Source organism: Pelophylax lessonae (assembly GCF_965119305.1).
Source record: "Pelophylax lessonae genome assembly, chromosome: 10".
Taxonomy (NCBI): Eukaryota; Metazoa; Chordata; class Amphibia; order Anura; family Ranidae; genus Pelophylax; species Pelophylax lessonae.
In genome coordinates, this window is record NC_138777.1 from 15,356,444 (window position 1) to 15,368,702 (window position 12,259).

The window sequence follows — 12,259 nt, forward strand, 5'->3', positions numbered from 1 at the left end:
GCAGTTGTATTTCTTTATAAAGAAAGGGCGGCCGCCCCCCTAACTTACATAAGAATGTTTTTCCCCCTTTACATTACAGTGCCCATTAACTCCGCTCCCCCCCCCCCCCCACATACATCAGGGCCCCCATCAGAATCTTTTCCCCCTTTACATTAGGGTTCTCATCAGAGTTCCCCCCTCTTTACACCAGGGGCCCCATCAGAGCCCCCCCCCCCTGCATCAGGGTCACCCCATAAGAGTTCCCCTTATATCAGTATCCTCTTCAGAGTCCACCCTACATGAGAGTCCCCATCACAGTCCTCTCTTAGATCAGAGGGCCAGGTAAAGTCTTGCATAGGGCAATATTTGTCACCCCCTGCATTATAGTAACAAAGAAAGTGGTGTCCCTGTCCTGGTTGTGCTGCCTGGCAGAGGTGTGAGTATCACAAAAATGGCCTGAAAGAACTACACGTTACGGCACATAAGACTGCACACACATCAGTATTGCAACTCTATGTTTAGCTGGCTGCCTGGAGTTCAGCTTTAAGTGACAATACACCCACCTACCTTCATAATGGATTATTAGCTTGAAAAGTGTAATATTTATCAAAAAATGACAGCGGCAGAAGTTAGTAGTTGATTTGAGAAAAACAAGCCTACTCTATAGACTACCATCCACATTCACCTTTGGAAATGGTAATTTGGCAATCGTCAGGGGACGCCACAAGCGCCAATCACTTGATATAACTTGTCAACCCCCCATCTGTGTGACAATAAGGACTTCTCTCGTGCAGTGAATACCTACAGAGAGCGCGTCCTACTCCCTCTATTCCCGTCATTTGCTTCTCTCTCTCCAAATGTAGGCATAACGTAAAGAATGTGCATTTAATGAGGACATTAGCATAGGACGCGCCTGGAAATGTATTTATCTTTCCCGGGGATAAGTCAAATATGCCTGCGATTTTAAACAGCTCAGTAACATTTAGCCTAACTGATCAATTCGTCAAAAGGCGACTAATGTGGACATCTCCCGTCATAACTTAGATTCCAGCTCTCTCTCTTTAGAACAGTAGGAGCAGCATGGAGTATTCCTGTTGTGCAATAACGCACAGAAGTGCATGTTTAACGCAGTATATTTCAGTGAGTTAGTGCACATTCAACCCAGTATATTTTTGTGCGTCAGTGCACATTTAAAGCAGTATATCTTTGTGCGTCAGTGCACATTTAACGCAGTATATTTCGGTGCGTTAGTGCACATTTAACGCGGTATATTTCGGTGCGTTAGTGCACATTTAACGCAATATATTTCAGTGTGTTAGTGCACATTTAACACGGTATATTTCAGTGCATTACTGCACGTTTTAAGCAGTATATAGATCAGTGCATTACTGCACATTTTAAGCAGTATATATATATATATATATATATATATATATATATATATATATATATATATATATATCGGTGCATTAGTGCACATTTAACGCAGTATATTTCTGTGCGTTAGTGCACATTTAACGCAGTATATTTCGGTGCGTTAGTGCACATTTAACGCAGTATATTTCAGTGTGTTAGTGCACATTTAACACGGTATATTTCAGTGCATTACTGCACGTTTTAAGCAGTATATAGATCATTGCATTACTGCACATTTTAAGCAATATATATATATATATATATATATATATATATATATATATATATATCGGTGCATTAGTGCACATTTAATGCAGTATACTTCTGTGCGTTACTGCACGTTTAACGCATTATATTTCTGTGCGTTAGTGCACATTTAACAGTAGATTTCAGTGAGTTAGTGCACGCTTAACATAGTATATTTCTATTTAGTGCACATTAAATGCTGTATATTTCTGTGCGTTAGTGCACGTTTAACGCAGTATATTTCTGTGCGTTAGTGCACATTTAATGCAGAATACTTCAGTGCGTTAGTGCACGTTTAACACAGTATATTTCTGTGCGTTAGTGCACGTTTAACGTAGTATATTTCTGTGCGTTAGTGTACGTTTAACGCAGTATATTTCTGTGTTTAACTGCACATTTAACGCAGTATATTTCTGTGCATTAGTGCATGTTTAACAGTATATTTCAGTTCATTACTGCACCTTTTAAGCAGTATATTTTAGTGCGTTAGTGCATTGAACTTATTGATTTGGCAGTGCCTTTATCATCATTTAGGTTACAAGTTAAATGGTAAATTGGGGGTGAGGGGGTGTGGTGGTTCAATGCATGACTAAGTTATTTATGAATGAAGTTTGTTATGTTTTTAAATGTAAAGATAAACCATTGCAATCAAATGTGAATAAAGAAACATTGTTACTTTAGCAGGAAAAGGAAATTAATGAAACGAAACCAGCCAAGGCAAGAAAAGGGAGGAGGGGTTAATTAGGGGCTAATTAATGTTAATTAGCAGTAAATAGGAATTGAAAAGCAAACAATCTTTATTTAGAAAAAAAAAAAAAAAAAACCTGGAGTGAACTGGATTTTTGTTCCATTTTAGAAGACCAGAGTATCAATTTAAAGTGGAACTTTAGTCAGAAAATTAAAGTGATTGTAAACGATCACCTTTTAAAACAACCCACTCAGTTTCAAATAGAAATGCAAGGCACAACATTTGTGTATAGATATAAAAAACATTACAAATACCTTCCCCCCCCCTTTTTTTTTTTATAAGTGATCACATACCCTCTGTTCTCAGCTGCTAAAGAGCTGGGAAGGATAAACCGCAGTCCACTGATCTTCCCAGTGAGCGGCTGTGCAGGGTGATGGGTGTCAGGACAAGTCTGATCATTGCAGGTGAGCAGGCTGAGTTCCCAGCACAGCTCGAGAACTGACCACAGTGTTTTCTTCTGCTTAGTGTGATCCGTTTTTAATGGGAAAGCAGAGGGACTACCAGGAACATCAGGGATTTCACATAAAGGAAGCAATACAAAGAGAACCAGATACTTCCTCATACAAGTACATGGTACAGCAGACACATATCAGGAATATGAATGGCTGGGTTTACATACTCTAAGTCCACTCCTAATACATCACTTAAAGCTGACCACCGGAAGGAGGTGCTGGTGAGGGGGCAAAGTTTGAGCAAACGGTGCCAGTCTCCACCAACTCTATAGGTAGGCAGAGTGTTAGGTAGGGCGTAACTGCAACCAGGGTGGTGCTTTTGGGGAGACCAACTTCAAATCCCACCTAAATAGTATTCTGGCTTTCACCAACTACAAGAAACAGATTTTGTAGTAGTTGGAGACCAGCATTGTGGTGCAGTCAGTGCTGCCTGCATTGCACCACACAGTGACAGTGAGGCGACCAGGTCAACTTTCTCATAACAAGAGGGCATTGGTGACTGGTCAGTTTGTTTAGAGATACACACCATTTTATTCAGTAAAGGGCAACTATTCTGCAGGCCTGTCAGACAAAGGAGGCCTACAGAAAAAAAACAAACCATGATCTGTAACTGGCGTGGAATACACTTTTTATGTAACACAGATATCTTGTTCCTGGAGTTCAAGTTCAACTAGGGCCTGTTCATATTTATGTATTGCTGTAAAATGCAGTATGTTGCAGTGCCATTTGTACTTAATGGTATCCTAATTCACTATTACAGTATTGGGCAACACAGTTGCAGTACAAGAGGACAGATGAACACAAGCCGCACTCCACCATGCTCCGCTCTTCCAAGTAGTTTTATTCAGTCATTAAAAATGTAGCTGCAACCATGATACAGTAATCCCCCGCTCCATCGCGGTTCAGTTTTTGCGGTCCCGGTAATTCGCGGTTTTTTTTGTAATGTTATTTTACTATATAAATCATTAAAAATTAAATATTTTTGTGTTTTTCATAGCTCTTGCTATGTCTCTTAGTATCTTTTATGTGTTTAAATGAGTTTCTATTGTTTTAAAAGTGTGTTTAAAGACCTTAAAATGCTTTTACACGTACAGTGACAGTAAAAAAATCATGTCTACAATGCATTTTAATAGGGTTTTTCTATTTCGCGGAATTTCACTTTTCGCGGCTGGGTCCGGAACGTAACCCCCGCAATGGAGGGGTTTACTGTATCTCCACCCACAATCATACAATATACTTCCTCCAATCCTGCAAGCATTGGGGGAAGGAAAAAGTTAATTGGGGACTTTAAATGTGCCACAAAGGGGGGCAGTAGACAGACCTGGACATGACCCCTTAGCTAACTCTCCTAAAAAAATGCAGGGGACTATTTCCACAAAAAGATAGAGCATGGGATGATCTCACCATCTATCATCTAAGGCAGGGATCCTACAAACTATGACTTCCTCCAGCTGTTGCGGAACTACACATCCAATGAGGCATTGTAAAACTCTGTCATTCACAGACATGACTAGGCATGATGGGAATTGTAGTTCCCGAACAACTGGAGGGCCATAGTTGGAAGACCCCAGATCTAAGGCATAGACCTCAATCTAAAAGAGAATAAACACCCATAATTCACCTAAATCAATTATATATGTCTGACCCCCCCCCCCCTCTTGAAATGAACGCAACATAGTGAACATACCCAAACAGTATTGGATCAATAACACCCCAATTATCCAACAGTGCCCAAAAGGATTACTTTTGGAAAACCTATTGAGAAACCGAAAAAAAAAAAACTCAAAGAAAATAGGAACCCATTAACCACTTCAGCCCCGGAAGGATTTGCCCCCTTAATGACCAGGCCATTTTTTGCGATTCGGCACTATGTGTTCTTTTAACGGATAATTGCGTGGTCGTGCTACGCTGTACCCAAATAAAATTGATGTCCTTTTTTCCCCACAAATAGAGCTTTCTTATGGTGGCATTTGATCACCTCTGCTAAATAATATGCACTGTTACTGTATAAATGACACTGGCAGGGAAGGGGTTAATACTGGGGTGATCAAAGGGGTTACATGCATGCCTCTGTGCTTTCTTAAGTATTTAAGTGTCCAAGAAACCCCACTTTAAGCCCTCATTCACACAGAGGGCAGGTTTGAAATCATGCGAGTTCAGCTGAGAGTTCAGTGTGGGTTCAGGGGCGATTTGACAGACATTTGTGCAGGTTCATGAAATTGCCCCTGAAGTCACCAAAAATAGTGCAGGAACTACTTTTGGGAATCGGCACAGTGCCGCAGTCAGCTGATTCAATTCGGACAGTGCCGTTGCCAGGAATATGCTCCGATTTGGCATGTGATTTGACATGTCAAATTCTATGTCAAATCGGCCCGATGTAAACTGGGTTTAAAAGTAAATAACACCCACTGAATAAAATACCCCAAATAGGTAAAAATTCCGAAGGTCAAAGTAACCACTAGCTCCAAATAAATTAAGACCAATATCCAAAACTAAAACGATCACCTCATACCACAACAACATCCATATAACCTTCAGAAATGGGGTTCGGGCGTCTACCTAATCCAAGGTTGGCCACTCCCATGTCTATCCCCCAACCCCCACCCCCCCCCCCCCCACCCTCTTTGCCATTTGTTTTGAAACATGTTAAGGAAGCAGTGCTTTTTGGGTGAAGAGATCATGACTATGTTGTTAACAATTGAATACAATTAATTAGATGAGCAGAGATTGGAGTGTGGCTTTAAATCATCTGTTCTCTTCAATGGTAAGTGAAGATGGGCTTCTTTGAGCCGGGAACTATCTATAGACAAGTTAGAGGAGCAGGTCTGGTGCGATCCTGCAGGGTTTGGGATAGTTGCAGTACAGTTCTGGTGATTAAATTTCGCTTGTGTTAAGGTGCGCAGCCACCCATTCAAAATGAAAGTGTCTAAATGTAGCGCCCCTTAATGCGCGGTAATGTGTTGTGTTACCACATACTCTAAAAGGGGCCAATGGCTTTGTGCATGGAGCGTAACGATTCCTCAAAACAAATGCTTTAATTCTCTTTTGTATGAGTACATGATAACAGGGAGTATTGATGGTCCTCAATGGCAGTATTGTGTGTGACCGGCTCAGAAACACCATCTTTGTTGTAACTTTCCTGGAATGCAGCAACATGATCTCCTCTCTCAATGGAGATAGCTCTGCCACACTCCCTTCCATGCTGGGCAACGGGACAGCAGGTTACTGACTCCTCTCTTGTGTGTTAAGTATGGACAGTTTTGGGACTTTGAATGAGACACAAGCATGGTAAAACTCTGCGTCTCCATCCCTGTGATGGAAATTAAGGAAAAAAGATTGGGACTTTAGATGAGGTGCGTGAGAACAACCAGCCTTAAGAAAACCATACCCACTGGCCAGTCTGGTAACAAACTGAATCAACCTGTCTAACAAGATAGGTTAAAAACAGGGGTTTGTTTAACACACATTTGCAAACACATGTGTAAGCTGCAAGGCCCCTTCACGGCACCCTGTATTACTTGCAGTCCTAACACTACTAATTTATAAGTGTCTCCACAGTGGGAGCACATTCTAGCTAATGTATGGATGAGGGACAGATGGGCATGGAGGTAGCCCCAGCCTCCCCCAACCTGCCCCCAGCTATGACTGGTCCTTCAATGTATATTGCAAAAATCACAAGTAAATACAATCCAATGGCTATTTGATAGCCACAGGGTTGAAACCAAGAATGACTGTCTGAGGAGCATGCACCCCCATCCCTGATTATATGTTAAGTATGGGCAGTTTTGGGACTTTGAATGAGACACAAGCATGGTAAAACTCTGCGTCTTCATCACTGTGATGGAAATTAAGGAAAAAAGATTGGGAATTTAGATGAGGTTCGTGAGAACAATCAGCCCTAAGTAAACCATACTCACTGGCCAGTCTGCTAACAAACCGAATCAACCTGTCTAACAATATGGGTTATGGGTTAGGGGTTTGGTTAACACACATTTGCAAATGCATGTGTAAGCTGCAGGGCCCCTTCACGGCACCCTGTATTACTTGCAGTCCTAACATGACTCATTTATGAGTGTCTCCACAGTGGGAGCACATGCTAGCTAATGCATGAATGAGGGACAGGTGGGCATGCAGGTAGCCCCAGCCTCCCCCAACCTGCCCCCATCTACGACTGGCCTTCAATGTATATTGCAAAAAATCACAAGTAAATACAATCCAATGGCTATGTGATAGCCAAAGGGTTGAAACCAAAAATGACCGTCTGAGGAGCATGCACCTCCATCCCTGAATATATGTTAAGTATGGGCAGTTTTGGGACGTTGAATGAGACACAAGCATGGTAAAACTCTGACTCCTCTCTTCTCCTTCTCTCTGCAGGACCCAGGGATTGACATTGGTGACATTTCTGAGAGGAAAGCCCTGAGGAAGAGGCTGCAGTGTAAGACCTTCCGGTGGTATCTTGTCACTGTGTATCCCGAGATGAGAACGTACACTGACAACATTGCCTACGGGGTGGTGAGTGTCCCCATCTCCTCTGTTAAAGACGCATGTCAATCTGCAGTGCTGCCTGCTGACAGTCAGGACTGTCAAAAAAATGTGCATACTGTACTTGTGATTTTTAGCTCTACTATGTGATATTTCTATGTAGACTGACAATATACCATCTCACCATCTCTCCTATGTGAAAATGTATATACTGTTGAAAGCAGCCTTTCTCAACCTTTTTACCACTGAGGAACCCTTGACATCATTTTTAGTTCTCAAGGAACCCCTGCTAAAACCAATTTACTAGAGGGTCAGTGAGACAAATGCCCCTTCTGTTGCTGGCCAGTAGAAAGAATGCCCCTTACAAACAGCTAATAAGATCATTGCGGTCATGCAAGTGGCTCTGCCAGGTGGTGTTGGCCCTGGAAATATACAGGCACCATCAAATTGAAGGTCAGTCAGCCACAGCTCAACAGCTCAAGGAACCCCTAACAACTTCTGAAGGAACCCTGGTTGGCTGGTTTATGGGATTGGGGTCAGAGAAAACCATATACCTGAATCCAGATCCCTTACAAAAAAATGTGTGTATACACATATATATATATATATATATATATATATATATATATATATATATCTCACAAAAGTGAGTACACCCCTCGCATTTTTGTAAATATTTTATTCTATCTTTTCATGTGACAACACTGAAGAAATTACACTTTGCTACAATGTAAAGTAGTGAGTGTACAGCTTGTATAACAGTGTAAATTTGCTGTCCCCTCAAAATAACACAACACACAGCCATTAATGTCTAAACCATTGGCAACAAAAGTGAGTACACCCCTAAGTGATAATGTCCAAATTGGGCCCAATTAGCCATTTCCCTCCCCAGTGTCATGTGACTCGTTAGTGTTACAAGGTCTCAGGTGTGAATGGGGAGCAGGTGTGTTAAATTTGGTGTTATCGCTCTCACTCTCTCATACCGGTCACTGGAAGTTTAACATGGCATCTCATGGCAAAGAACTCTCTGAGCATCAGAAAAAAAAGAATTGTTGCTCTACATAAAGATGGCCTAGGCTATAAGAAGATTGCCAAGACCCTGAAACTGAGCTGCAGCACGGTGGCCAAGACCATACAGCAGTTTAACAGGACAGGTTCCACTCAGAACAGGCCTCGCCATGGTCGACCAAAGAAGTTGAGTGCACGTGCCCAGTGTCATATCCAGAGGTTGTCTTTGGGAAATAGATGTATGAGTGCTGCCAGCATTGCTGCAGAGGTGGAAGGGGTGGGGGGGTCAGCCTGTCGGTGCTCAGACCATACACCGCACACTGCATCAAATTGGTTTGCATGGCTGTCCTCCCAAAAGGAAGCCTTTTCTAAAGATGATGCACAAGAAAGCCAGCAAACAGTTTGCTGAAGACAAGCAGACTAAGGACATAGATTACTGGAAGCATGTCCTGTGGTCTGATGAGACCAAGATAAACTCAGATGGTGTGAAGTGTGTGTGGCAGCAACCAGGTGAGGAGTACAAAGACAAGTGTGTCTTGCCTACAGTCAAGCATGGTGGTGGGAGTGTCATGGTCTGGGGCTGCATGAGTGCTGCTGGCACTGGGGAGCTACAGTTCATTGAGGGAACCATGAATGCCAACTGCAAAGCAACAAAATGTGATTTTAAAGGGGGTTGATTATTTTCTATACCCACTGTATACAGTATTATACTGTATATCTCCCTAGTAGAGCTGTACCCATAGTCAATATTGCCCCTTTTGGGCAATGATTGTAGCTGATAACTAGATTAGCTAGATTATAGGCATTGTTAACATAAGAAAAATCTGACACTTCCATGTGTGTCAGATTCTTCACTTCCCCCCTAATGCTCCCTCTCTTCTTGCCAGGGTGCTAGGTATAATCCTGGATTCTGACTCAATGCCCAAATCTTGCCACTTTAACTTGCATAACATTCCCAAAATGCACCCCTTCTTAACCACCACCAACCACACCAACAAGCTACGCATTCATTCCCCAGTTATATCTTACCTAAATAATTGCAATTCCTTCCTTCTTAGCCTACCTCTGCACAGGCTATCCCCCCTTTCAGTCCATCATGGATACTGCTGCCGGACTTGTGAACCTTATCAACCTTTCAGTGTCCACCACTCTGCCAATCCTGCCACTGGCTTCTGATAGCCCAACAGATAATATTCAAAATACTATCATCATCCCAAGCTGTCTACAAATCTGCCTCCAGCCCAGGTACATCACCAACCTCAGCATAAAATATCACCATAACTGTCCTCTTCTCCCAAGACCTCCTGCTCCCTTGCTCCCCTCCAAGACTTCTCGAGAGTCTCTCCCATCCTCTGGAACTCCCTACCTCTATCTGTCCGGCTGTCTCCTACTCTGTCCACATTTAGGTGATCCCTGAAAAATCATCATCTCTTCAGGGGAGTCTATCCCACCTCCACCTAATACAATAGACTTTTACTTTATCAGCTCATCCCCCAACAGTTATTACCTTCTGTATTACTTGACCCTTTCTAGAATGTAAGCTCCCACGAGCAGGGCTCTCTGTTGCCTCTTGTATTGTAATGGTACAGGCTATCTTTATTTTGTAAGGCGCTGTGCAAACTGTTGGCGCTATATAAACCCTGCAGTGTACAACCTCAATTCCAAAAAAGTTGGGACACTGTGTAAAAGTTAACATTAAAACAGAATACAAATCTCATAAACCCATATTTTATTCACAGTAGAAAATAGATCAAATGCTTAATCTTGGAAAATGGACCATTTTAAGAAAAATATAAGGTCATTTTGAATTTGATGGCAGCAACATGTCTCAAAAAAGTTAGAACAGGGTAGCAAAAAGCTGGTAAGGTAAGTGGTGCTAACAAGGAAGAACTATTTGCAGCTAATTAGGTTAATTGGAAACAGGTCAGTAACATGACTGGATATAAAAAGAGCATCTTAGAGAGTCAGAGTCTCTCATAAGTAAAGATGGGCAGAGGTTATCCAATCTGTGAAAAACTGTGTTTAAAAATTGTGGAACAGTTTCAAAGACTTTAAATATATCATCATCTACAGTACATAGTATAAAAAAAAAAATCCGGAGAAATCTCTGTGCACAAGGGATAAGGCCGGAACCCCATATTGGATGCCGGTGATCTTCTGGCCCTCAGACAGCACGGCAACAAAAACAGGCATGACTGTGTGATGGACATCACTGAATGGGCTCAGGAATACTTTCAGAAATCAATGTTTGTGAACACAGCTCGTCCTGCCATCCAGAAAGGTAAAGCTCTATCATACAAAGTAGAAGCCATATCTGAACGTGATCCAGAAGCACTGTCGTGTTCTCTGGGCCAAAGCTCATTTAAAATGGTCCGTTGCAAAGTGGAAAACTGTTCTGTGGCCAGAAACACTGTCGTCTTCTCTAGGCCAAAGCTCATTTAAAATGGTCTGTTGCAAAGTGGAAAACTGTTCTGTGGCCAGAAACACTGTCGTCTTCTCTAGGCCAAAGCTCATTTAAAATGGTCTGTTGCAAAGTGGAAAACTGTTCTGTGGCCAGACAAACCGAAATGTAATATTCTTTTTGGCAACCATGGGCTCTGCGCCCTCTGGACCAAAGAGGAGAGGAACCTTCCAGCTGGTTATCAGCGTTCAGTTCAAATGCCTGCATGGTATTTGGGGGGGGGGGGTGGCATTAGTGCGTATGGAATGGGCAGCTTGCATTACATACGCACTGGAAAAGCATCATAAGTTCTGAAAGATATTTCCAGGTTTTAGAGCAGCATATGCTCCCATATTCTGGAGCAAATCACTTGGAATATCACAAATGACAGGACAGGTGCCATGTTTGGGAAAGCACTGGTGCAGCACCGCTGGTGGGCATTGGATGACTCCAGCACTGCTCTTTCAATAATTAGAGGTGTTGTGATGGCCGGCCCATGACGCCCTTCATATAACGTCCTCACTTATTCAGGACACTGAGCTTTATTTAGCTCAGAAGATTGAGTAGAAAAGTCATTACGACAGATGACAGCGCCAGAGAAGAAGTATATTTGTTGGAGCTACTGCTAGGGTACTTCTTTTTTGTGGTTCATCATCAGTGGGTGAGGACACCAGAATCAAAAGAACATTCACATATTATCCTAGGAATTGAATAGACAAAAGTCAGAGTTACAGGCATGCTGTGTATTTGGGCCTCACAGGTAGAATATTCCAAGCATACGGCTTTCATTAAAATCCTCATCTGCAGAGGGAAGATTTCTATGTAATCCAGGATGAGCCGGAGGGGCCCGACTCCTCTCCAGCGCCAGTCCGGCTGTGCCTTTCTCCCATTCCGACTTCTAAACACAGGCGACGTGAACTTTATACAACCCGAAACTTTGCCTAAAATATACCAGCGTAAGAGATATGTACAGCCAGACGCCGGGGCACCCCGCGTGACTAATCCACTTCATTAACGGGATGCAGTTTAAATGCTGTGGCTTATTAAAAGTCCTTAAAGGAGAACTCCAGTAAAGCAAAGTTCAGTCACACATCCATAAAGTAAATGAAGATAGTTAACCACTTAAGCCCCGGAAGATTTTACCCCCTTCCTGACCAGGGCCTATTTTGCGTTTCGGCACTGTGTTACTTTAACGGACAATTGCGCGGTCGTGCAAAGCTGTACCTAAACAAATTTGACATCCTTTTTTTCCCACAAACAGAGCTTTCTTTTGGTGGTATTTGATCACCTGTGCCATTTTTTGATCATGCGCTATAAACAAAAAAGTGCGACAATTTTGCAAAAAAACCCAATATTTTTCACATTTTTTTATATGAAATTCCCCCCCCAAAAAAATGTAAAAATCTAAATGTTTTAACATTTTAGGCCAATTTGTTTTCTGCTACATATGTTTGGTAAAAAAAAATTGCAAAAAGCGTATTTTGA

The 12,259-nt window shown here is 42.2% G+C and overlaps 1 protein-coding gene across 1 annotated transcript in view; it reads left to right on the forward strand.

The window, feature by feature from the left end:
* GALNT18 (polypeptide N-acetylgalactosaminyltransferase 18) overlaps positions 1–12,259 on the forward strand; it is a 548,225-nt gene that overhangs the window by 469,076 nt on the left and 66,890 nt on the right. Inside the window, exon 8 of the mRNA XM_082270869.1 lies at positions 7,219–7,356. Within this exon, the coding sequence (XP_082126995.1) occupies positions 7,219–7,356 (138 nt within the window). The remainder of the gene's footprint in view (positions 1–7,218; positions 7,357–12,259) is intronic.